The sequence below is a fragment of the Stigmatopora argus genome, chromosome 20 (genome assembly GCF_051989625.1).
Source record: "Stigmatopora argus isolate UIUO_Sarg chromosome 20, RoL_Sarg_1.0, whole genome shotgun sequence".
Lineage (NCBI taxonomy): Eukaryota > Metazoa > Chordata > Actinopteri > Syngnathiformes > Syngnathidae > Stigmatopora > Stigmatopora argus.
Window position 1 is genome coordinate 1,477,333 of NC_135406.1, and position 22,883 is coordinate 1,500,215.

The following is a 22,883-nucleotide window of genomic DNA, read 5'->3' on the forward strand; positions in this document are numbered from 1 at the left end:
TGGTTAGCATAGTGCTAACTCGGGTCCCCCAACGACAAGAAACATAACGTACCCTTGGCCTACGTTCAATTTTCGAGTCAATTTTGTCTCGGGAAGACGCCATAGCTATTGTTAACTCTGGTGAACTGCGTGAATTGGTCTTACGTAGTGAAGAAACGGCGTATATTCATTTGCCATCAATCGGAGCAGGAAGACATACAGGCGAGTCGGCTTGATTGAAGACGAAAAGGACCAATGATTAAGCAGGTGTGCTCCTCCCTCCCTAAAAACAAGCAATCAGATACGAAGGCTGACCCGAGTGGCGCCTGAATGAAAAAAAAAGAGGCACCGCGATAACTGGATGGAGAAAATGATGTTTACATACAAATACATATTCTTCTGTATATATTTTTGACTGTAATGCGCAGTACTGGCTGTTTGTTTGTTAATAAATATGCTATATTCTTCTGTATATTTTTTACTGTAATGTGCAGTGCTGGTTGTTTGTTTGTGATTGTTTTAATAAAACAGCTGAAGTTCAAACCAATTTTCCTCCATTTTAATCAACGGATGCGATTGTTGAGTATGCAAATACACTCCAAAATGAGCCACTTTTATTTACTTACCATAATACCATTAACAACATTGAGACTAACAAAACCTTCCTTCTGTTGTAATTGCTTCAAATGATTAAATAAATGAACTCATTCCCAATGGATAACGAATGGAAGTTTACTAGTGATAAACTATTGAGTGGGAGGGTACAAATAAAGTTTTATATATATATATAAAAAAACTCATTTCACTTCACAGTTGAAGGACAATCGGACGTCTATCATCGTCAGCGGCAACGGAAAATAATAGCGTTCAAGAGGTGCGCGGGCCATAATACGGTAAAGCTCTGACAAAAGCGTCCAAGCGTGTGCTGAAGAGCTCGCTGTCCAAAGTGTTACCTGAGACGCACGTCGGGTTCTTCACGATGTTCTCCACGTACAGCTGAAAGACAAAGAGGGGCAGGTCATTGGCGCCAAGACGTGGTCCGGCCACGGTGGCGTCCACTGACGTTGCTGTAGATGTGCTGCAGGGCCTCTCGGGCGTTGCCCACGGACAGGTCGGTGTTGATGACAAACTTCAGTCCACTGGCCGTCTCCAAGTAGTGAAGACGGTAGCGGCTGGTCTGGAAGGACTGGAAGCCCTCCTTCCTGGAAGTGGCAACTAAGGAGCACAAGTGCTGTTGGGTTTATTCTGGGATGTTACTATATATTCATTAAGCATTTAATAGGTAATGAAGCTATACATTAATTTGTGCTATACTTTATGTGGGGACCGAGTAAGCTCGAGGACACTTTCCCCCCACAGCTGCTTTCGAGGCCAGTTAATTGTTTTCAGGACTATTGACCGAAAAGGACACCATGTTTCAGGCCGAGACTGTTGATCTGAGTTGGCAATGAAGATCTACCAGGGACTCTTAAATTGCTTTGACTTGGATTCCGGCAGACGGCAATAATCGAGTCAACTTCCGAAAATACTCGCATTATTGTTTAAAAATACGGTCGCTCTGTTTACCTCGTAAATAAATTATTATGCTTATTCGTGCAAATTCTTACGCAGTTGTTTTGGTTTCCGATCCGCTCGGGTCACATTGTATGCTTACTTGTGCAAAATCTTACGCAGGTGTTTTTGGTTCTGATCTAACATGAGGTTGATGTGGCAGTTGTTTTTGACCTTAATGGTGTTATTCGGTTAGCTTATGCAATTGTTTGAATCACATTACCTCAAATGTTTTGATTATGCGCCGACTAAATTGACAGAGGAAGATGCCATTTCTTTAGAATCATCCTGGACGAGGGCGAGTTGGGAGTGATTTTCCTTGCAAGTTGTAGCCAGTGTATGTTATTGATGTCTCCCTGTTTTGATTAGTGTATTAATAATAAACCTATCAAGCGCTCTTGAAAATTTGCCAATCATTTCAGGAGGAAAATGTGTTCCTACGCCGTGGAAAGTACTTTCAAATTTTCTACGTAGGATACAAGTCCAAAGGAGACATCTTGCTGACGAATGAACGGATGGAGAACAACATCCCGTACATCAGTTTATATTCCTGCAAAAAAAACAATGACAAGTATGAATTTGTTTAGCTGGTAACACAAATCCCTTTTATTTCAAGTCAACTTTGAGTATCCCAGAACAATCATAATAATAATAATACATTGCTTCAAGTTCTACTTCACCTCGTCTTTTGAGATGCCAGCCTGCTTCTTACGGTTCCACTCGGTGTAATAAAGACACTTTCCATTGCGGTCAAATATGTACACGTTATAAACCGTCATCTGGAATAGACACCACAAGAGAAAAATACAATTATAAATAAGAAGATTTTGAGGACTTGCTAGAACGAGGCGAGGAAAACACGGTGAACGTCATTCGAGCGAATTCAAAATATCTGGCGGTGAGACAAAATAGACTGAAATATTCAAACGTCTGACAAAAAAGAGTGTTAAACTTTTAAAAGTGAAAAGGTAGAGTATTAGTAAGAGCTACGATTGCTATTTACCTTGTTTACCATTGACCATATCCTGAAGGACCCACCGATGTGGAGGAGTCGGCTCATATGCCTGATTGTAATTTGCGGGCCGTAAAATCATGCCTGTTTTGGCTGGGAGAAAGGGGAGATGTCACCCAAAAAGAATGTGCAATTTAGTAAAAGCTCCTACGGGTAATCGTATTTTAGTGCAGTTTTTAAATGTGCTTTAAATGGTTGTTTCTTGGGGTCCTGTTGGCATTCAAATGTATATTACATGTTAAAATAATGGGCCTAAAGCTAATAAAAATGAACATTTTATCAAAACAATTGTGAATCCATTTTGATTTGCATCGACAAGGAAGGATTTTCCACTTTGTTATAATATTTAACTCAATAAACAATCGAGTTGCGATTTAAGAGGGACCAATCAGTCCTTGCTTCTTCCCCATGATCAACTTGAATTGTCTCCCGTTCAACCACAGCACCAAAGAGGATGTGCGGAGATAAACTTCAATTATCCCTTGTTGTTATTGCCGTCATTAAAGCCATTCAAACCAGGGGGGAAAAAAATCCCCCGTCCTACACCCAAGGTCATCAAGGATTGTGAGCTAAAGTTCGACCTCACGGGGTCACGTCACAGCTGCAACTCCATCCGACCGGGTACGCGGGGTGAGGATTACGGTGCGATCAAATCAACGAGTTGGGCAAGCGTCCATGCCGGACATCTGTACGCGGGCACTGGCGTTTTTGGCGTTTTGGACATTTAATCGGAATATGCCAAATGCCATTGGTCGGATTAGCGAGAATCGGCTTTAAAAGATCGCCGAGGAAAGACGGGAGAACGGCGGATGGACCGCCAGGTACGCACTAGCTCACCTCGGTAATAACGTGGGAGCCCCCGTTCGGCCATGTTCGCGGGCCGAGTGCCGGCCACGGCGGGAAAGGGCGCCAAGTTTTCCGTGGAGGATTTGTACGGTTTCAGCAAAAAGACCAAGGTCCCCAGAGGGCATTGCGGCAGGAAGGATACCAAGGAGAAAGACGAATCCATGTTGGCGTCTCACATCTTGGAGGCGGCCAAGACGGTGATGGAGAGGCGGCGCTTGGAAATCTACATGAGGGAGTGCGACGTCACTATGGAGGACAGCGGCGGCATGCTTTACAGGTAGAGCGGAACGTTTGCAAAAGAAGCACCTGCGTCTCCAGCGCTGCGTTAAACCTCGCTCGCTTCTTTTCAGGACTCTTGGGAAATCTGGACTCCGAGTCTCCTGCCTGGGATTGGGTGAACACACACACACACACACACAATGATGTAAAAACACACAAACAAACCACACAAAAACTTTTTTTTTAACAGGAACATGGGTGACGTTTGGCTCTCAGATTTCAGATGAGGTATGTGAGATCGTTTGGTCGCCGGACTTTTGGTCGCCGGACTTTTGGTCGCCGGACGTTGTTTGGGTCCGGGCGACCAAAAGTCCGGCGACCAAACAGCTGGTCACGGTGTGTACGTGTGTAGATGGCGGAGAGCGTGTTGACCGTGGCGTACGACAACGGCATCAACTTATTTGACACGGCTGAAGTCTATGCCTCTGGCAGGTAAACGACTTTTTGGGCTTTCTAACGCCATATCATGTCATTAGACCGTGTGTATGTCCTCCAGGGCCGAGACCACTTTGGGGAACATTCTGGAGAAGAAAGGCTGGAGGTGAAGGAAGTCACCCACACCCTTGGAATTGTTGTCATCGCTAACGGCTAATGGCTAATGGCTTTTGTTTGTTCTGGACCAGGAGGTCCAGCTACGTGGTGACAACCAAAATTTACTGGGGTGGACGGTGAGTATGTTTGCGAGCCGGCGGTCTCGGGGCGAGCTGAAAAGTGGACTTGGCGCAGGGCGGAGACGGAGCGAGGGTTGTCGCGAAAACATATCATCGAAGGTAAACAAACACGGGCTCGTATAAACAAAACAAAAAAATCAAATATATACCCAAAAGAGTTCAGATGGAAATGTGTGTGTTTCAGGGCTACGCGGTTCTCTCGCCAGGCTGAAGCTGGACTACGTGGACATCGTCTTCGCCCACAGAAGTGACGTCCACTCGCCCATGGAGGGTTCGATGGCGCCCGCCGCGTACTAAACCGGCGGCGCTAACGTGCTACGCGCTGACCCGCGGCTACGCGTGCGCGCAGAGGTGGTGCGAGCGATGACCTTCGTCATCGATCGGGGCATGGCCATGTACTGGGGCACCTCGCGTTGGAACGCCATGGAGATCATGGTGAATTCCAACCCGGGCCCGGCCGCTCGGAATCTCCATCTACTAGCGTCGCTCACGTCTTGCGTGTGCGCCCACAGGAAGCTTACTCCATCGCTCGCCAGTTCAATCTGGTCCCCCCCGTGTGCGAGCAGGCCGAGTATCACTACTTCCAACGGGATCAAGTGGAACTCCACATTCCCGAACTCTACCACAAGATCGGTAAGACGCGGATGGATCGCCGCCGCCACCGTGCGAAGGCCGGCGCTCAACGAGTCCACGCCACGTCAGGTGTCGGGGCCGTGACGTGGTCGCCGTTAGCCTGCGGCTTGTTGACGGGAAAATACGAGAACGGCGTCCCCCCGGATTCCAGGGCCGCCGTCGAGGTGGGCGGGCGGAAAGCGAGAGCGCCACGGTCCGGACGCGGCGACCACGTTGACCTCGGTTACGTACGCAGGGACACGCGTGGCTGAGAGAGCGGCTGTGCGGCGACGAGGGCAAGCAACAGCTGGACAAAGTCAAAGAGCTTCGGCTGCTATCCGAAGGGCTCGGCTGCACGCCCGCTCAGCTGGCCATCGGCACGTGCGCCGGCCACGACGCGCCCGCGGGTGAGTGTGACGTAGTGACGTTTGCCCGCTTTTGCCCACAGCCTGGTGTCTGAGGAGCCAAGGCGTCAGTTCGGTTCTCCTGGGAGTTTCCCGTACCGAGCAACTGACGGAGAACCTCGGCTCCATCCAGGTGGGCGGCGACAAATGAAAACACCTTACCGTGTACCCGTCAGCGAGCGCTTCCCGTTTGCCTCCAGGTCCTGTCGCAGCTGACTCCAGGCATCGTGGCGGAGATGGATACGTTGCTAGGCAACAAACCTGAGAAGCACAAGAAGGGGGGAAAGTAGCTGAGAAGCAGCTATTTGCCAAGACAAAACATTTGCAAAGATTGGAAGGCAAACAAATAATAAAACAAGTTTTGGTTTGTTGAATGAGTTTTGATATGCAAACACCACACATGGACCAAAAAAAAGTCGCTTGCAAATATGTCCTGCTTGGTTTACTCCAACTAACCGCACGATGGCAACATGCCATTTAGGGATCAGGAGGAACATTATTTCACGTGCATTTTTCAACGTATTGGGCTTGTCACAGGTTTTGACAGCTCAACGAGTGAGCTGGTGACACTTTGTAAACAAACGTGGCCCCGCCCCTTTCCGGCATAAAACCAATGAGAGCCGACTACTTACGACGACGTCACGTAACATCTAGAGATAAAACTGAAATGTCCAAAACAGCTTAAAACAGAGCATCTGAATGAAAAGGTAGTTGTCTTTTTTAAAACATTTATATTTTTACTACCATATGTACAGATAGACGATACGCTTTGAAGCTTCGTTTTCGAATCTACGTTATTTTCTGCTTCTGCATCTCAGATTAACGAGGTACATTAAAGGCAACCTAGTGTTCGCAGCCCTTCGTCCTCGGCCGCTGATTGGCCCCTCGCTTTGAGCGACCCAAGCGTGCCTCTTCAGTGTCACCTTGGACCCGGCTCGTGCAGGTACACTGTCCGGCCCACAGGCAGGCGCTGACGCAGGAAGGGAGCCGACAATCGCAATCGGAGCGGCCCAACCATGACGTCTCCCAAAGGCAAGACGTCCCCGAAGGCCATCAAGTTCCTCTTCGGAGGCCTGGCCGGGTAAGCAGTGCTGCCTGCGAGCTAAACGCACTAGCATGCTAACGTCCTATTAGCCAACTAGCTGCTCCCAGACCAGTCCTGAGTTTCTGGATCGCTTTTGTCACCTCGTATCTGATCGCCGTGTCTCTTATGTGCATGGTTATTAAATAGCAACTTTTCTCACATTTGTCACCATTAAATGTCACCATTTTCCCCTCATCGTTGCCATTCAAGAGCCTTCAATGCAACCCATTCATGATCCATCCATCCATCCATCCAGACTATGAGAGTAATCAAAACAAGTCCTCCACCCTCCTTATGAATGCCACAAATCCGATTAACTGCCTCACAGGATGGGCGCCACCGTGTTCGTGCAGCCCCTGGACCTGGTGAAAAACCGCATGCAGTTGAGCGGTCAGGGCACCAAGGCCCGTGAGTACAAGACCAGCTTTCACGCACTGGCCTCCATCTTGAAGAACGAGGGCATCGGCGGCATCTACACCGGGTAAGCCCACCACGCCCTGCGACCATTCGCCTTTCCAACGTCCAGCTAGCTAACATCCGCCCGCCGTGCCTCGCTCCAAGACTGTCTGCGGGTCTGCTACGCCAGGCCACCTACACCACCACCCGCCTCGGCATCTACACCATCTTGTTCGAGAAGATGACGTCGGCCGACGGACGCCCGCCCAACTTCTTCCTCAAGGTGCCCCAAACGTCGACGTGACGACCGTCCGCCGATCCCTGACCCACCTGCGGTCTCTCACAGGCGCTGATCGGGATGACGGCCGGCGCCACGGGAGCGTTCGTCGGCACGCCGGCCGAAGTGGCGCTCATCAGGATGACGGCGGACGGCCGGTGAGCGCCGCTCGGGTCGTCCGTCCGTCGCCGTCTAGCTTCCTTCGTTAATCGGGACCGTGCACAGGCTTCCTGCGGATCAGCGACGAGGCTACTCCAACGTCTTTAACGCCCTGGCTCGGATCATGCGCGAGGAGGGCGTCACCACTCTGTGGAGGGTGAGCGAGGCGGACGGCCTGACCGCAAGCGCAACCAACTTGGTTCGCTGCTGATTCTTATTTTTTTCCCCCAAAAAAGGGCTGCATTCCCACCATGGCGAGGGCCGTGGTGGTCAACGCCGCCCAGCTGGCGTCGTACTCCCAGACCAAGCAAGCTCTGCTAGACTCTGGTAAGCACGCACGCACGTGGGTGGGGCAAAAGTAACGGCGCCGCCCCCGTCCGGGGCGCACTGACGCACCCGGCGTGCTTCCGCAGGCTACTTCGGCGACGACATCCTGTGTCATTTCTGCGCCAGCATGATCAGCGGCCTGGTCACCACGGCGGCGTCCATGCCCGTGGACATCGTCAAGACTAGGCGAGACCCGAACCGACGCCCCGCCTCTCGCCGCTCACTGACCGTCCCCCTTTCTGTCTATTTTCCAGGATCCAAAATATGAGGATGATCGACGGCAAACCCGAGTACAAGAACGGCCTGGTGAGCGGTCGCCGCACGAATGCAATTTTCTGCGGCAAACGAGCCAATGGCGTGACGCACGCTCTGACCCGCAGGAGGTGCTGGCGCGCGTGGTGGGCAAGGAGGGCTTCTTCTCGCTGTGGAAAGGCTTCACGCCGTACTACGCTCGCCTGGGACCGCACACTGTCCTCACCTTCATCTTCCTGGAGCAGATGAACCGCCTGTACAAGACCCACGTGCTCGAACGCTAACGCCCGCACGTTCAACAATTGTTTTTGTAAAAAGGATGGAAGCGATAGCTATTTAGACAACGGTTGTGCGCTGTGGATCATTAACATGAGGGTCCATTAAAACAAAACAAAAACTTGGTTGAACTCAATGTTGTTCTGTTTTAAATTGAACTGGGCAAACATGCAATGCAAACAGATCTTTTCAGAATAAAAGCTACATTTATTTGACATTTGTGAAGCTACATTCACACTGCAGTCTCATTGCAATTTATCGAAATGACTATTTTAAAGCTAGTAACTACCCTATTTTCTCGCATATAGGCCGTATTTGCAAATGATCAAGGGTATGGCTGATATGCACACAAGTCTTGCTCTACTCTTTTGCACCAGTAGATGTCGGCAAATTAACATTTACTATTTGCTGGTTATTTTCAGTTTTGCAGTAGGAAAACAACCATTACTAGACGATTGATGTAGTATCTCAGAAATACTGCGTCTGATGATTTTCCCTTCAAAGTAACATTTGTATTACCTATAAATACCCCGAATAAGGAGGTGAAAATTGTGAACCAGGGGGCGGCTTATACTCGAGAAATTGCAAAATTCAACAATTTTGAGCCAATTTTAAGGGGCGCCTTATATGCGAGTAAATATGGTAAATACACCACGCAACAGGCACAAAGTTGTCATGTGACACCCGACACAGGCCTCAAGGTTCTATAGCGTTTATCCGCAATAATGGATCGTTCGCTAGCCAATCGTACCCCGGGTCCAGACGCAACCGTGGACTATTTGCTGTCGCGGTTGCGCCTCGACAGGTGTGCTTTCCGAACAGCGGAGTCTACGCTCAAACGTGGCAAACGATCCTTAACATTTCCTTCCTATTCGCCATCGCCAGCGTTAAAGGTGAACGCAAAGGTTAGAGTGTGTGCGTGGGGGTGCGACTGACCTTTGCTTGAAGGCTGAGCGTGTCGCATTTCTCCTCTGGGTGAACTCTGACCTTCTCTTACTTGGTGCTTGCCGGGGACCGTCTGGCTCTTACACAGGCGAGAGTCAGGTGACTGTCAGACTTTTATTTTGAAGTTTTCAGAGCCTGAAATACACAAAAAGTTCAAATTAAATAACCTTTTATATGTAGTACATTGCCTCGACTCACCGAAGGCGCTTGGGGTGGTCCGATCCGGTTACGGCGGACGCACACGTGAGTCGTCATTCCCACCCGCTCCCTGGGCCTCCCGCCGGGTCCGCCCCCCGGGCGGCCGCAGTACATAAAAAGCGGGCGCGGCCCCCTCGGAGGACACTTCCTCGTGGCCGTGGGAACCTTCCTCTTGCTCGGGCAGACCGCCGACACCAGCAACCCCCCCCACAGAAGACAGCTGAGGTAGGCCGCCCCCCCACGCCCGGCCGCCCCCGTCATTTGTGTGCTTTTCTTGTTTTTTGGAGGCAACTTTCACATCAAGGTCAGAGTTGAGACAAACAGGAAGTGAGGACAAAGTGCAGGGGGTGGGCCAAACTTGGCTTTTAACTCTTTCAAGTGCCATTGACAATGATAGACGGCCACTCAAAAGTAGACGTCCGATCCATTGGAAGGGGGAGGCTGGCAGCGGATGGAAAGAGATAAATAGATTTGTATTATATAACGAACAAAGTCATGCTCGAAAGTGGCGTCTTTGAAGCTAATTTAGGAATTAAGCGTTTCGTAAAGAAAATTTGAAATAAAATATTCAATTTCTGTATTTTTTATTGCTTTTACATTTATTTACTGTTATCGCCATTAATTTAATGATAATTAAGCATCCAATTAATTAGAAAACAGTTCCTTTACATACCTTATATTAAATTAAGATGAAAATGTACTCAAAGGCTTTCATTTTATTGATTATTATTACCATGCACTTCACAATTTAGTTTCATATGCTCCTAATTTTTATAGATTGGTCATAATTCGCTCTATGCTAATGAGATGAATAGAATAAAAAGGAAAACGGCTTTCTATTCGATATCCTTTGACGACAATTACTGTCAAGCAGATGCTTTCGTTCATAGGAAACGATTAGAGAAGGTCACGATATTAATAGCGCAAATATTTCAAGAGAGTAGAGCCCCCCTGACCCCCTCCTCGATTGCGATTGGCCGAGAGCAAAAGGTCAGCTTGTTAAGTCAACGAACGACACGCCCTCTACTTCCTATCCACAGACAGGATGTCCATCACAAAGATCCACGCTCGGGAGATTCTCGACTCCAGGGGGAACCCCACCGTGGAAGTGGACCTTTGGACCGCCAAGGGTGAGCGGCGAGGGCAACGTTAGCTTAGCCTCGCCGTCCCCTCACACTCGGGCGTCTTTCCTCAGGTCACTTCAGAGCGGCCGTCCCCAGCGGCGCCTCCACTGGCGTCCACGAGGCACTGGAGCTGCGCGACGGTGACAAGGCCCGCTACCTGGGCAAAGGTACCCCACGGCCCCCCGCCGCCAGTTCCCCTTCCCCGATAAGACCCCTGACGCTGGCGCAATGACTATTTTAGGAACCCTGAAGGCAGTGGACCATGTCAACAAGGACATCGCCCCCAAGCTCATCGCCAAGGTCGCTAGCATCACGCAAAGCCGTGGATTCGGCTAAAAAAAAAAACATCACATACCTTTTTGTCGTTGCAGAACTTCAGCGTGGTGGAGCAGGAGAAGATCGACAACTTCATGCTGGAAGAGGACGGCACCGAAAACAAATGTAAGCCCACCCGTCCGTCCGGTCCGGTCCCGGTCCGGTCCGCCGGCCGTGCCCTACCGTCTGTGCTCTTCCGCAGCCAAGTTTGGCGCCAACGCCATCCTGGGCGTGTCCCTCGCCGTCTGCAAGGCGGGCGCCGCCGAGAAGGGGGTCCCCCTGTACCGCCACATCGCCGACCTGGCCGGACACAAGGACGTCATTCTTCCCGTTCCCGTGAGCGCGTGGAATCGTGGCCCGAATTTCGCCCGGGCCAACGAGATGAATGGTTGCGGTGACGATAGACAAACCCGCTGGCTCCTCCCCGCAGGCTTTCAACGTGATCAACGGGGGCAGTCACGCCGGGAACAAGCTGGCCATGCAGGAGTTCATGATCCTGCCCGTGGGCGCCGCCAACTTCCACGAGGCCATGAGGATCGGCGCCGAGGTGAGGAGCTCGCCGGGCCGTGGCCGCGACCGTCTCCAGCCACACTCAAAGGCCACGTCTCGCCGTAGGTGTACCACAACCTGAAGAGCGTCATCAAGGCCAAGTACGGCAAGGACGCCACCAACGTGGGCGACGAGGGCGGCTTCGCCCCCAACATCCTGGAGAACAACGAAGGTAAGGTCAACGGGCGGGCGTCCGGGAAGGCGACGCGTTGGCGGCGGCGACGTTACCTTGGCGCTTCGCAGCTCTGGAGCTGTTGAAGACGGCCATCGAGAAGGCCGGCTACCCCGACAAGATCATCATCGGCATGGACGTGGCGGCGTCCGAGTTCTTCCGCGGCGGCAAGTACGACCTGGACTTCAAGTCGCCCGACGACCCGTCCAGATACATCAGCGGCGAGAAGCTCGGGGACTTGTACCGTAGCTTCATCAAGGGCTACCCCGGTAAGCTAAACGGCAAAACAAAACAAGTTTAGCTCTCTTACGGCTCGCTAACGGCTCGCCGGCCGACCGCGGCTTTCTCCTTCCAGTCCTGTCCATCGAGGACCCCTTTGACCAGGACGACTGGGAGCAATGGGCCAAGTTCACGGCCTCCACGGACATCCAGGTGAGCGTCCCGCGTCCTCCGCCGACCCGCGGTAGCGCTAGCCCTCGCTAAAGGAGCGACCTACCGTCAGATTGTCGGTGACGACCTGACGGTGACCAATCCCAAGAGGATTCAACAGGCGGTGGACAAGAAGGCCTGCAACTGCCTGCTGCTCAAAGTCAACCAGATCGGCTCCGTCACAGAGTCCATCAAAGCGTAAGACGCCCGCCGGCTCGGTCGCTCTTCCCGTCAAGTCTTAACCGTCTGACGGCGTGCGGCAGGTGCAAGCTAGCTCAGAGCAGCGGCTGGGGAGTGATGGTCAGCCATCGTTCGGGAGAGACCGAGGACACCTTCATCTCCGACCTGGTGGTCGGACTCTGCACCGGACAGGTGACACGCCCACGCAAAAAGCACCGCCTTCCAGCCCATCAAAGGTTAACGTTGTAAAATAACAACCAACTACGCACGTGTGTGTGACAGATCAAGACCGGCGCCCCCTGCAGGTCTGAGCGTTTGGCCAAATACAATCAGCTGATGAGGTGAGAGCGCTTCCCACTTTCTATCCTTTCGCCGGCCCACTCACCTCCCCGCGACCTTTGCCCTCCGAACAGGATCGAGGAGGAGCTGGGCGACAAAGCCAAGTTCGCCGGGAAGGACTTCCGCCACCCCAAAATCCACTAAAGACTGGGGCAGTTTTCTACAGAAGACAAAACGACAATAAAAACAGTGAAATTCAACAATCGAATGGCAAAAAGTCAATAACACACACACACTCACACTCACACACTCTTCCGTGACGTCAACGCGGACGTTTGGGCGAAGGCCTACGGTTGCCTGGCGGTGAGCGGCGACCGTGTGACAAGACATCATCAATAACTAAACTATCGCCGCCGATGTCCGCGTTACGAGGCCGAGAAACAGTTTTTGTCAGCTTACGTGGCACCGATGATTAGCTCGATATATTAGCGGCCATCGACGATGATGGACAAAGCCGTCGCCCCCAAATAAATATTGTTTTTACATGAAGTACGAGGTAATTTAGCCATCTATATTACGACGACTTCCAACTCACAATAGCGCATCAATCACCCCGCAAAAAAGGCCCGTGACGTCAATCTGTCGAAAGGGGGCCGGCACAAAAAGGGGGGCGGGCGGGTCCATCATTAGACGCACCTTTGGGTCGGCGCCATGTGAACGCCCGGGGGTCCGCCCTCTCGCCCCCTACCGCGGGAAATATTTTACCGGGACGACTCGGTTGCCGTGGCGACGTTTTACGAGGGGGCGGGACTCCAAGTCCAGGGGTCACCATGGGGAAAAAAGGGGGCGACGGTGACGGTAATGATGATGATGATGACGATGGACCTTTTGAACTTGCTTCATGGGTTTTTGAGGCAACCGGTCAAAAGTGTTTGTCAAAGTTAGCCAAGTTAGCCTTCGTAGCTAACGGCCAGAGAGATATTTCGCAAAGACCGAGGCAAAATTGCTAATGGTTGCGTATGCTAATGGCGGTTTTGTCACCAGTAAATGCACTTTGCAATTGGCTGGCGATCAGTCCAGAAGAAGATGGATGCATGGAAGATCTATAGAATCATGTCCAGGTGACTTGTCCTCCAAACTTTTTGTGTGTGTGCGCACGCGCGAGTGAGAGGCGCGCAATCACCACGACGACGGCAGCTCCAAGCATGTGTGACATCACGCCACCGATTCGCTATAAAAGGTCGGCCGGGATCTCGGCCCTCAGACGCGTCCCCGCCGGGAGGAACTTTTTTTTTTTTGTCGCTCGGACAGGACTTTCCGTCGATTTAGCTAAGGACGACCGACACCAGTTTTTGTCGGGATCTGCTACGAGTCCAGCACGGCGCATCCCCACGACGAGTAACGGCCAATCACGGCGCAGTGTTACTGACCTGAAAATGGATGCTTCCGCCGCTTCCTTCTTCTCCCTGCTGTTCCTCATCTTCATCCTCAGCGCCGAGTCCAGGCCGGAGGCTCGGAACCGCGATGTCCAGGTTGGTCCTGGTGGTCTTTTTGTCCTAACAGAGATATCAAGTGTCTTAAAACAAATCTGGACATGAAAATGCTCTTTTGGGGCAATTTAATTGAAATGGGACTCCTAGAAACATAGCGAGAAGTCGCCAACAACCAATGGCGTGATGATTTCAATGCCAGGCAGACACGCTAACCCAAAATAAATGCAACATTTGGGAATAAACTCACCAGATCTTTGGCTTCTGTCTTCAGGCCATGACCGCACTGTTTGGCTCTCGACTCTCCTCTCTCCTCGCGGACCCCCCGTCGCCGCCCGAGGGCTCGGCGGTAAGCCCGTTCGACCCCCCGGCCGACGGGTGGGAGGAGTCGGCGTCTGCGGCGAGGGCGCGCCTCCTCGCGGGCCTCCTGCGGCGGCACGCCAAGATGAGGAGGCGCGGCGGGAAGCTGACGTCGCTGGGCGGACGCGGATGTTTCGGGCTGAAGATGGATCGCATCGGCACCGTCAGCCGACTGGGATGCTGAGGTGCAGACAAACTCTCCCCCGCCCGTGGGCTACCTCCGACCCCTGGCAAAGGCTGCTAGAAGACTACTTTTGTGACAAGACAAGCATGTGCGTAACATGTGCATTCAAGATTTTCCGATAGGACGTAAACGTGAATGAACGTTTGTCCATTTGCTGCCAAATCCTCCCAGTTCAAATGGATTGGACGCCAATGAGTGAACAAAATAGTCCAGTACGCGACAACATTCCATGAATGGATGCAAGTGTTTGTGTGATGATGATGAGCATGAATTAAAGATAACGCTCTACCAGTTGTGTCAACTTACTGACTACTACTTAGTTCACATTTAAACTTGATTTTAATGTTCGAGTGTAGTGCCACCGCCGTCCACCAGGCGGCGAGTTACAGCAGCAAGCGAGGCACGGCGCGTCACGTGACGGGCTGCCCACTGTCTATCGGGTGCTAACAGTTAGCATCGGTTCTTTTCGGCACTGACCCCGCCGCGTCGCCCTCCCGCCCCCGGTTTCGGTTCCAGTCCAGTCCGGTCCCACCCGTAACTATGTCGGCGGTGCAGCGAATGAAAGTAGCGAACGAGCGTCACAGTAAAACCATCACGCAACGGGGACACGTCCAGAAAACCTCTGTAAGTAGCGACAGGCAGTTAAGCTAACTGGGCTAACGACTTGTTGTTGTTATAAACAAAAAAAATGTATATATTGATTGACGTATGTCACTTGACGGCGAAATCGGAGTTCCATACTTTTTTTTGTCTTGTAGCGGCCGGTGAACGAGGACAAGTCTCCGGTGGGTCCTTGGTTACTGGCGCTCTTTGTCTTCGTTGTTTGTGGATCAGGTGGGTTTTTAAAGACTGGATCCATTTCAAGTTCTCCACTCTCAACATGTGTTTGTGTTGCAGCCATCTTCCAGATCATCCAGAGCATCAGACAGGGCATGTGATGACCCTAAAGCGAAGCTGGTCTGAGATGTTCCCTGGACCTTGTTGACATATTGGACACACTGTTTTTGTTTAGTTCGTATTCATTGTTTATCAGACATTGTTTCAGTTTTTGTTTGTTGATGCTGGATTTTTTTTGTACACACAAAGCATGTGAACGACACATCCCAGGATGCTTCGCTTTGTTGATGTTCAAAGCGTGTGAAATAAAGACGATATTTTTCTCTACATGTCTCCGTGGCTAATGGCGTCATGCAAAACGAGCCGGACCGCCGCCTCGTTATCACGGCTCGGTTCATTAAGACTCGTTCGCAGTCGTAAGTAACAGCGTTTCAAAAGTCCTGTGTATTGTACAGATGGACGCATGCATACCGACATGTCAATATGAAATGAGAAGGACATTGGCCTCCGCCTGGAAGTACAATCTCGGACGGGGATCCCGGCGGCGGGTTCTACGTGGTCAGGCCTCGCCTCTCCAGCTCGCGGTTCTGCTTCAGCTCCTTGATCCTGCGCGGCGGACACGGGCGTCAAAATGGCTAGCGCGTGACTCGGGGCGCGAGGCGGCGCTTACCGGTGTCTGCAGCGTCTCAGGAACCTCATGATCTTGCGTGCGGCCTGGTCCTGCTTCTTGGTCAAGAAGGCCCCCCTGGCGAACGGACCGGGCTCAGAATAAACGCCGTGATGCTTGATTAAATGGCGCGCTCACTTGATTCTGGGGTTGTGGCAAGCTCCGCCTCCGCCGCCCGGGCCCTGTTTGAGCCTCTCGTACTCCTTGTAGCTGCGGTAGTACTGCTGGATGAGCACGGCCGCTCGCCGGCTCTGCTGGAAGCGCTTCTGCTCGTAGTAGGAGCGAAACTTGGACTGGATCAAGATGGCCGCCTGGGTCATCTTCTTGTAGAGAGCGTACTATGCAAAAAAGGATCTCCGATAAGCCAAAGGCGGTGGGACATTTTTCACGACAACTAAGAAAGACAAGTTTGCTGCTCATTATCCAGTTGCGTTGGCCAGTGTACAAGAAGCTTCTCGAAATTTAGCGCTGTCACACATACAATTCTACATCTACGGGTGGCCGTATTACCTTCAGAGCTATCCATGTTAGCTAGCCAGAGAGAGAGACAGCGGGAAAGTGTTAGCAAAGGCGAAAGGGGCAGCGGCGTAGCAACGGTTCGATTTTTCGTGCCAAAGCTGACGCGCACACCTGTTTATATTTGCGGTAGCATCTCTGAATGACGGCGGCGGCCACGTCCTGCTGCTCCTTCAACCGGCGACCCTGCCCGACGCAAAGACGCTGGGCGCAAAGCTCGACGGGAGTCGGCGCCGGTCGGAAGCCCTACTTTGTATCTCCGGAAGGCGTTCTGAATGATCCTGGCGGCCTCGTAGAGCTCCCTCTGCTCGCCGTCCGTCAGGGTCAGCAGCGCGAAATCCCGTTCCATCCTCCCGTTGGCCGAGGCGTTCAGGAACTCGGCCCAGGTGGCGGACGAGGGCGGGCGCAGCCTCTGGAGGGCCAAGGCGCTGAGGGGCGACGGGGGGCGCATGCGCCTGCGTGGACGGAGAACCGTTTATGGACGGTTTGAAGGCAAACGCCGCAACGGCCGAGGGAATACCTGGGCAGCGAGTGCGCCTGGGCGTCCACGGCGTCCAGGTAGGTTGCCAGCCAGGTCCCGTGGAGGTCTCGCCTCTCCCGGAGCAGCGACTCGCCCACCCTGGCGAAGTCGTCGTGTTTGATTCGCTCTGGCGACGCCTCGATGATTTGCTCCGCCAGCGTTGTCATGTCCACCTGCATCGCGGAGGGTATAAATGTTTATAAATACCGGTGAAAAAGTTGAAAAAAATGTTAAAAATGGGTAATAATGGTCAAAAAGCCCGGGGCCCATCGGTCAAAAGCCAGCGGACATTGTCGCCGCTACCGTCACCTCTTCTTCTTCTTCTTCGTCCTCTCCCTCGTTCTCGACGTCGTCGTTGTAGCTCAGAAGCTGCTCGGCCAACGCCGAGTCCAAGCGGGGGGACGCGGCGCCCTCGCTCGGACACTCCGAGAAGATCGAAGCGGCCGGCTCCTCCGCGGGCAGAGAGGACGAGGAGGAGGGAGACGAGGGGTAGGAAGGCGAGGTGTCCATGGGGGCGGCGGAACTTTGGCAAGGGGATGACGACAAACTGCTGGAGGAGCTGAGTCCTGGGGGAGAGAGGAAAGACAATCGGAAGCTAAACGCGGCGAGGACGGCGCCCCCGCCTCACCTGTATCCGGGCTGGTGGACACGGGCGAAGCTGTGGCGTGCGCGTACAGCTCCTCCAGCGCGTTGGCCAGACACGTGTGTCCTCGCGAGCGGGCCACGGCCAGCGGAAGGCGGCCCAGAGAGTCCGGGATCCCGAGGGCCACGCCGTTCCAGCCGTACAGCAGCTCCGCGGCCCTCCGGTGGCCCAGGGCGCACGCCCACATCTGCCGAGGCCACAACGGCACGACGGATTGACCGAAAGCCCGAGTCGGCCGATCGGGGGGGGCGGCGGGACGTGCCGTACCAGCGGCGTGCAGGAGAAGTGGTCCACGTTGAGAGGGTCCACCTCCTGCTCTAGGTCTAAACTGTCACCGTGTACACGTCTGCAAAACACGGCAGCGCTTTTATACTCCGGACGCCCTTCCTGACCCGACCCGCCCGCACATTATTCATACCTCCAGGTAATGAGCGTGTGTATCAGTTGCGTGTATCCCTGCGCAGCGGCCAGGTGGAGCAGCGTCATCCCGCGGTGACGCGTCCAATGTTGAAGCCGCTCTTCGTCTCCGCCGCTCCACCGCACGCCCTTCATCATCCTCTCGCACACGTGCACGATCCTCCTCTCGAACCACTGGGGCGACTGACAACCCGGCGCACGGGGTGAGGAGAAGACGGCCATGGTGTCAGGGCCCGGCCGGGCTCGCTCACCTGGTCGCGATCCTCGGGCGTGCGATGAGGTGGGGGCGTGGCCACGGATCTCTGTCCGCCGCGTTGCTGCTGCTGCCGCCGCTGCTGTTGTTGCGCCACGTCACGGGCCGCCATGGCCGCCATCCTGCGCTCCATTTGCTCTAGGCGTTCCAGGATGGACACCCTGAATTGATTGTCTGAAGAATCAAAATAGCTTGTCAGAAAGTCCGATAGTCCTTAAAAAGGTGCTTTTTGAAGTCAGCGAGCAGTGCCGTGCCAATGTGAGGGTGGTTACTTTTAACGTCATCGTGCCTACGTGAGATTTGGCGTCTGTTAGGAACACTGACCGTCCAATGAGAGCCAGTCGAGCTGAGAGCTGGGCAGCGAGCTAGCGTTCCTGGCGCGGTACTCGAAGAGGACCGACGAGGACACGGAACCCCCGGGGTCCACGACCTGAAGACACACCAGACCGGCCTCGTGGGCTGCCGGAAAAAAAGACCCCGCCAAATTAATTTCGACTAGGTCTCATCGATGGCGTGCGTATTGAGCGCGTCGTACCGGGACAGTAACAGCGCAGAACGCCGGGCTGGATCAGTGAAGCCGGGACGGCGCTGTGATCAAACACGCAGTTGTAGCGCCCCGTCTGCTCGCTCCACGGTCCCGTGATCAATACTTTCACTCCACCCTGGAGGGGAACGGGACGTACGGATGGACTCGGGAGACCGGAAAAGTCCACCGAAGCAAACGGCGCCTTACCTCGGGATACGACCACTCCGGAGAGAAGTCGGTGATGGACGCCAGGGGAGACGAGGACGGCAGCGGGTGAGGGAAGGGGAGGAAGGAGGTGGACGGGGTGGGTTGCGGGGGCACCACGTAACGGATGCCGGCCGAGAACACGGGCGGGCCGGCCACGGAGACGGGCGCCGCGGGATTGGCGTCCCCCGTGATGATGTCGGAGATGAGGTCCGGGAACTGGCTGTCGAAGGAGATTTCCAGCTCTTCCGCTTCCTGCCGGGTGTCCGCGGGAGGGGCGTCGGGACCGAGCCCCTCGCCCTCCTTCGCCAGCGGCGCTTGGAAAAAGGTTTCCATGCTCAAGTCTTCCGAGTGGGAGGGCGCCGATAGGTGCGATGCGGCGGCGCCGCCGCTCGACGTTGAAGACTGCGCACAGGTGGATTGGGATTAGGTCAAAGCGCAAAATTCACGGCGTACACCGGCAGAAAGCTTCGCGGGGGACGAGAAGCCGCCAACGTCACCTACCCGCTCCTCCTCGCGGTCGACCGCCGGACCTTCTACGCCTCCCAGCTCAAGGCAGAGGGGCAGAAGGGGCGGCGCCACCGAGGAAGTGGGCGACAGCACGAAGGAGGGCGGGAGCGAGGCGGAGTCCTTCCTGTCCGCCTCGCAGGAGGACGAAGACAGCGACGAAGGAGGCGAAAGGGACGAGGGCGGGGTGGACGTGGGGGAGAGCGCCAGAGAGGACAGCGGCGAGGAGGCGGAGCGGGCCACGGGAGGAAGGGGCCCGCCGTACGTCTGACCCCGCTTGGGGGAGTTCAAGAAGGAGTCGGGGTCGAAAGGGGGCGGCAGGGAGGGCGGGGGGAGAGAGGGAGAAGGAAAAGACAAGGGAGGGGAGGCGGAAGAAGAGGGAGTGAGGAGCAGGCCTCCTATGACGGGGGAGGGGAGGAGGGTGAGGGAGAGGGTGTGGCGCACGGGAGTGGGGAGGGAAGGAGGCGTGGGGGACGGCGGGCAGGGTGAGGGGGGCTTGCCGTGAGGAGGGAGGGGCGGCGAGAGGAGCAATTGCCCCGAACGGGACAACGAAAGGCTCTCCCCGGGAGGCTCGTCGCCGCCAGAGATGGCGGCGCTGGTCGTCACCACGATGACGGCGTTGTGCGGCAGCGCCACGGTGCTCAGCGGCGGGGTCGTCGACAAACTGTGTGGTGGGCGGCTCGTTGAGAATGGCTCTCAGTTTCATGATTTGGCGTCACTTACGTGGAGGCGGGGCCGGGAGAAGAGGCCGGGCTACCCCGAGCCTGGAGCTGGGGCAATTTGGCGTCTCCGCCACCGCCACCCAACTCGCCCGTCTCCGAGGACGGCGGCGAGGGCGCCGAAGGGGGGAGCTTGGGGGAGATGATCCGATGCTTGGTGCTGTTGCAGCTGTGGGGAATGTTCCCTCCTGCCGTGCAAATGCGACATCGGTCAACGCCAGCGCGGAAAATCCCAAAACCCGAGGACAAAAAAAAACACTTACCCTGGCTGCCGTTGCAGAGGCAGGCGTGGGTGCGCGGCTGCGGTTTGCTTCTCTGGCGCTCCAGGATGAGCTGCACCATCTCCTCGATGCTGAAATCGCCACCGCCGCCGGAGCACTTGATGCTGTGGACTGACACGCGGAAAACGCTACGTCGAAACGTTTGAGGGACGCGCAAGCTAGCGGCGAGAAGCCACACTTACACATGGGCTTGAGTTGACCGAGCAAGTCGTCGCGGCTCCATTTCACGCTGTCGTGGCGACCGGTCACGGCGCACAGCAGGGGACTGCATTTCCCACAATCCTCCAGGGAGGGCACGTTCAGGTAATGGATCAGCACGATGTCTGGGTTCTGCGAGAAGCTATGCGCGTCAGGCAACATATTTGGGAATCGTCCTATTTTCCTTTTCAGGCTACTGCGACCTATACTATTGTAGTCCGTCCGGTACTCGGATGATTCGCCGAAAGACGTTTCGCCGACAGACGTTTGACAGACGGACAGGTCGCCGAATGGACGTTTCGCCGAAACGGGATTCGCGCGCTCGCCCCGCCCCCGGATCGTGTGTGTACAAGTTTTTCAACCTCGGCCCGCGGGCCATATACGGCCCGTTAGGATTTTTAATCCGGCCCGCCGCCGGCGTTGTCCAAATTATAGTAAAAATCAATGATTCATTCCCCTTTGCCGCTCATCACTCTCAATTTATGAGTCTACCGTCAATGGCAGCCCGGGAATAAGCACTCTTGGGCGGGCAGATGTAGCAGAACCGAGCTGTAAAATGACAGCAATCGGGTCAAATCCATCCTAAAACAGCATTTAATGATTAAATACAAATACTGGAGCTCTTTGGACACTAGAACCGAGCCCAGGGAAGTGCATTCCTCGGTAATTCGCGAGCGAGCGCACGAATCCCGTTTCGGCGAAATCTCCGTCTGTCAAACGTCCGTCGGCGAATCATCGGGTCACGTTGTAGTCCGAAAATGATGCTAAAAAGGGGAAGTTACACTGATTGGTCTCACCTGCAGGAGCCAGTAACACCGCCGGTGGAATGTTGGCACAATGGCGGAATGGACGTAGTTACCGGAGAGACACTGCAATGCAAGTACAGTTAACTCATTAGCTGCCATTGACAGGGCGAGACATCCATTCCGTTGGACCTAGGAGGATTGAAATGGACTGGACCAAGCTCACCTCCGTGCCGTGCACCTTCAACCTCATGTGGTCCTCTCGGGTGTCCTTCCCGTCCCTTCGTTTTTTCCAGCAGTAGCCATCTTTCCTGTACTTGACCTTTTTCCGGTTGTAGAGGATGATGCTGCCATTCTTTGGCCTGAAACAGTGCAAGGTCAGCAGAGTGCACCTTTGGAAAGGGTGTTTTTTGTGTGTGTGTGTACCTGGTTTTCAGGGAGCAGGACAGCCACTCTTCGTGCTTGTCGAAGCTCACAAGATAAGAGGCGATCTCCTGCAAGCACACACAACAGGCTTTGGAAACATTCACATTCAGAGCCAATATTTGGAGACAGCATTTTTCTAGGGGTGCACATTTTCTTGTCCACTTTTTTGGAGTTCACACATTCACACAATTTTTGGAGGAGAACGCTGACCTCATTAGTGTTCCATCTCAGACGTTCGTTGGGCAGACAGGACGAGCGAGGGAGGCAGTCCAGCAGCTTGTTCCGCTGTCCTTTACTCTCTGAGACGCACATACTCCGTCGAGAACTTGATGATCCCACACCCATGGTTACCATAGCAACAGAGCTGCCACTTACCAGTGTGACCTGTGGAAACCATCTCCTTGTTGCTCATGGCGATGAATCCATGCGGGGTGGTCTCACACGATACACGGCCACCTGTCCTGACCCACTACATAGATACACAAGAAGGAAAACACGCAGGCTAAGCACAACACATTGTTCCGTGTTACCTAGCAACTGCCATGAACGAGCGAGGAGGCCGGAAAAAGACCGCGAACTCGCCTCGCAGCTTGTCCGGCTCACGGTGCCTTTAATCCGGTTACAAGCGCTACTCAGTCCCGGGGACGAACTTTTTTTAAATGTATATTTTTCTTTTAATGAATGTTATCACGTATGTAGTACGACAAACCAACAGGGGTCGCTCTGTGACAAAGCGGGCAAGTGTTTAATGGTTATTATCTTTGGCTAGCGCTCAGATAGCACAGCTTGCGTTAGCCATGCTAAAGCACAGCGTTAACGAGGCCCACAAGAGTTCAGAGGGCCTTTATCTCATAGTGTGGCGTTCCGAGCCAACGCTAAAATACTTATGACACGTTCTTAATTACATTGGTTCGAAACATATACCACAACAAACTACTTTACCTTCCGCCTTCAGACCGGCAGCCATCTTCCTTTCCTCTGACGTCTTCGGGCTGAGACCGTAACACCCAATAAACTGGCATTACCAATAGATATCACAAATGACATATATGTGCCACTAGATGAAAAACGCGGGA

At 53.7% G+C, this 22,883-nt stretch overlaps 7 protein-coding genes across 10 annotated transcripts; 5 read left to right on the plus strand and 2 right to left on the minus strand.

Moving 5' to 3' along the window:
• Positions 1-113: 113 nt before the first annotated feature.
• Positions 114-9,466, minus strand: trappc1 (trafficking protein particle complex subunit 1). 3 transcript variants are annotated; one of them, XM_077588117.1, is made up of 11 exons: positions 9,269-9,466; positions 9,062-9,205; positions 5,517-5,615; positions 3,695-3,772; positions 3,380-3,611; positions 2,534-2,635; positions 2,211-2,309; positions 2,010-2,080; positions 1,043-1,181; positions 933-975; positions 114-262 (listed from the first exon to the last, which is right to left on the minus strand). In XM_077588117.1, exons 6-11 carry the CDS (start codon positions 2,588-2,590, stop codon positions 177-179), a joined length of 495 nt encoding a protein of 164 aa, XP_077444243.1. In that variant the 5' UTR covers positions 2,591-2,635; positions 3,380-3,611; positions 3,695-3,772; positions 5,517-5,615; positions 9,062-9,205; positions 9,269-9,466; the 3' UTR covers positions 114-176. The 3 variants fall into 3 exon arrangements, with proteins under 3 accessions (XP_077444243.1, XP_077444241.1, XP_077444242.1); XM_077588115.1 differs by lacking the exon at positions 114-262 and having other exon boundaries at positions 517-975; positions 9,269-9,455; XM_077588116.1 differs by lacking the exon at positions 114-262 and having other exon boundaries at positions 517-975; positions 5,517-5,655; positions 9,269-9,455.
• On the plus strand, positions 3,132-5,728 carry LOC144065366 (voltage-gated potassium channel subunit beta-2-like). Its single transcript, XM_077588109.1, has 14 exons — positions 3,132-3,665; positions 3,739-3,782; positions 3,858-3,895; positions 4,020-4,099; positions 4,164-4,208; positions 4,291-4,335; positions 4,394-4,437; positions 4,523-4,609; positions 4,688-4,773; positions 4,851-4,971; positions 5,041-5,135; positions 5,207-5,327; positions 5,399-5,487; positions 5,555-5,728. The coding sequence occupies exons 1-14, from the start codon at positions 3,412-3,414 to the stop codon at positions 5,642-5,644; spliced, it is 1,239 nt and encodes a 412-aa protein (XP_077444235.1). The 5' UTR covers positions 3,132-3,411; the 3' UTR covers positions 5,645-5,728.
• Positions 6,208-8,340, plus strand: slc25a11 (solute carrier family 25 member 11). Its single transcript, XM_077588110.1, has 9 exons — positions 6,208-6,435; positions 6,767-6,919; positions 7,000-7,117; positions 7,181-7,269; positions 7,337-7,427; positions 7,507-7,597; positions 7,684-7,783; positions 7,852-7,903; positions 7,978-8,340. Exons 1-9 carry the CDS (start codon positions 6,371-6,373, stop codon positions 8,131-8,133), a joined length of 915 nt encoding a protein of 304 aa, XP_077444236.1. The 5' UTR covers positions 6,208-6,370; the 3' UTR covers positions 8,134-8,340.
• On the plus strand, positions 9,331-12,579 carry eno3 (enolase 3, (beta, muscle)). The gene is made up of 14 exons (XM_077588108.1): positions 9,331-9,493; positions 10,309-10,398; positions 10,464-10,559; positions 10,634-10,692; positions 10,764-10,833; positions 10,910-11,043; positions 11,138-11,254; positions 11,323-11,428; positions 11,500-11,697; positions 11,784-11,860; positions 11,931-12,055; positions 12,121-12,229; positions 12,320-12,378; positions 12,451-12,579. Exons 2-14 carry the CDS (start codon positions 10,314-10,316, stop codon positions 12,518-12,520), a joined length of 1,305 nt encoding a protein of 434 aa, XP_077444234.1. The 5' UTR covers positions 9,331-9,493; positions 10,309-10,313; the 3' UTR covers positions 12,521-12,579.
• A 1,127-nt stretch (positions 12,580-13,706) lies between these two features.
• LOC144065460 (C-type natriuretic peptide 2-like) lies at positions 13,707-14,367 on the plus strand. Its single transcript, XM_077588300.1, has 2 exons — positions 13,707-13,848; positions 14,081-14,367. The coding sequence occupies exons 1-2, from the start codon at positions 13,753-13,755 to the stop codon at positions 14,348-14,350; spliced, it is 366 nt and encodes a 121-aa protein (XP_077444426.1). The 5' UTR covers positions 13,707-13,752; the 3' UTR covers positions 14,351-14,367.
• Positions 14,368-14,753: 386 nt separating this feature from the next.
• On the plus strand, positions 14,754-15,514 carry LOC144065459 (stress-associated endoplasmic reticulum protein 1). The gene is made up of 3 exons (XM_077588299.1): positions 14,754-14,974; positions 15,109-15,184; positions 15,248-15,514. The coding sequence occupies exons 1-3, from the start codon at positions 14,891-14,893 to the stop codon at positions 15,286-15,288; spliced, it is 201 nt and encodes a 66-aa protein (XP_077444425.1). The 5' UTR covers positions 14,754-14,890; the 3' UTR covers positions 15,289-15,514.
• Positions 15,515-15,608: 94 nt separating this feature from the next.
• Positions 15,609-22,805, minus strand: camta2 (calmodulin binding transcription activator 2). Of its 2 annotated transcripts, XM_077588296.1 has the most exons (25): positions 22,750-22,805; positions 22,183-22,276; positions 22,018-22,106; positions 21,808-21,875; positions 21,608-21,743; positions 21,436-21,507; positions 20,623-20,770; positions 20,423-20,551; positions 20,164-20,347; positions 19,438-20,104; positions 18,937-19,338; positions 18,739-18,865; positions 18,528-18,662; positions 18,202-18,377; positions 17,952-18,133; positions 17,801-17,879; positions 17,519-17,720; positions 17,200-17,456; positions 16,891-17,063; positions 16,621-16,825; positions 16,485-16,556; positions 16,365-16,385; positions 15,993-16,192; positions 15,858-15,932; positions 15,609-15,793 (listed from the first exon to the last, which is right to left on the minus strand). In XM_077588296.1, the coding sequence occupies exons 2-25, from the start codon at positions 22,217-22,219 to the stop codon at positions 15,739-15,741; spliced, it is 3,891 nt and encodes a 1,296-aa protein (XP_077444422.1). In that variant the 5' UTR covers positions 22,220-22,276; positions 22,750-22,805; the 3' UTR covers positions 15,609-15,738. The 2 variants fall into 2 exon arrangements, with proteins under 2 accessions (XP_077444422.1, XP_077444423.1); XM_077588297.1 differs by lacking the exon at positions 16,365-16,385.
• Between the last annotated feature and the right edge of the window lie 78 nt (positions 22,806-22,883).

Coding starts and splice junctions, on each gene's coding strand:
- camta2 (XM_077588296.1), bottom strand. CDS start 22,219: ATGAGCAACAAGGAGATGGTTTCCACAGGTCACACTG. Junction 16,826..16,890: donor CAGGCGCACTCGCTGCCCAG/GTATTCCCTCGG, acceptor CCGTCCACGCAG/GCGCATGCGCCCCCCGTCGC. Junction 15,933..15,992: donor TGCCACAACCCCAGAATCAA/GTGAGCGCGCCA, acceptor TCCGTTCGCCAG/GGGGGCCTTCTTGACCAAGA.
- eno3 (XM_077588108.1), top strand. CDS start 10,314: ATGTCCATCACAAAGATCCACGCTCGGGAGATTCTCGACTCCAGGGGG. Junction 11,429..11,499: donor CATCCTGGAGAACAACGAAG/GTAAGGTCAACG, acceptor GGCGCTTCGCAG/CTCTGGAGCTGTTGAAGACG. Junction 11,698..11,783: donor CTTCATCAAGGGCTACCCCG/GTAAGCTAAACG, acceptor TTCTCCTTCCAG/TCCTGTCCATCGAGGACCCC.
- LOC144065459 (XM_077588299.1), top strand. CDS start 14,891: ATGTCGGCGGTGCAGCGAATGAAAGTAGCGAACGAGCGTCACAGTAAA. Junction 14,975..15,108: donor GACACGTCCAGAAAACCTCT/GTAAGTAGCGAC, acceptor TTTGTCTTGTAG/CGGCCGGTGAACGAGGACAA. Junction 15,185..15,247: donor CTTCGTTGTTTGTGGATCAG/GTGGGTTTTTAA, acceptor TTTGTGTTGCAG/CCATCTTCCAGATCATCCAG.
- LOC144065460 (XM_077588300.1), top strand. CDS start 13,753: ATGGATGCTTCCGCCGCTTCCTTCTTCTCCCTGCTGTTCCTCATCTTC. Junction 13,849..14,080: donor CTCGGAACCGCGATGTCCAG/GTTGGTCCTGGT, acceptor TTCTGTCTTCAG/GCCATGACCGCACTGTTTGG.
- slc25a11 (XM_077588110.1), top strand. CDS start 6,371: ATGACGTCTCCCAAAGGCAAGACGTCCCCGAAGGCCATCAAGTTCCTC. Junction 6,436..6,766: donor CTCTTCGGAGGCCTGGCCGG/GTAAGCAGTGCT, acceptor ACTGCCTCACAG/GATGGGCGCCACCGTGTTCG. Junction 7,118..7,180: donor CGCCCAACTTCTTCCTCAAG/GTGCCCCAAACG, acceptor GGTCTCTCACAG/GCGCTGATCGGGATGACGGC.
- trappc1 (XM_077588117.1), bottom strand. CDS start 2,590: ATGAGCCGACTCCTCCACATCGGTGGGTCCTTCAGGATATGGTCAATG. Junction 1,182..2,009: donor AAGATGTCTCCTTTGGACTT/GTATCCTACGTA, acceptor TGCCACTTCCAG/GAAGGAGGGCTTCCAGTCCT. Junction 263..932: donor GAACCCGACGTGCGTCTCAG/GTAACACTTTGG, acceptor GCTTGTTTTTAG/GGAGGGAGGAGCACACCTGC.
- LOC144065366 (XM_077588109.1), top strand. CDS start 3,412: ATGTTCGCGGGCCGAGTGCCGGCCACGGCGGGAAAGGGCGCCAAGTTT. Junction 4,438..4,522: donor GCGAAAACATATCATCGAAG/GTAAACAAACAC, acceptor TGTGTGTTTCAG/GGCTACGCGGTTCTCTCGCC. Junction 5,136..5,206: donor ATTCCAGGGCCGCCGTCGAG/GTGGGCGGGCGG, acceptor TTACGTACGCAG/GGACACGCGTGGCTGAGAGA.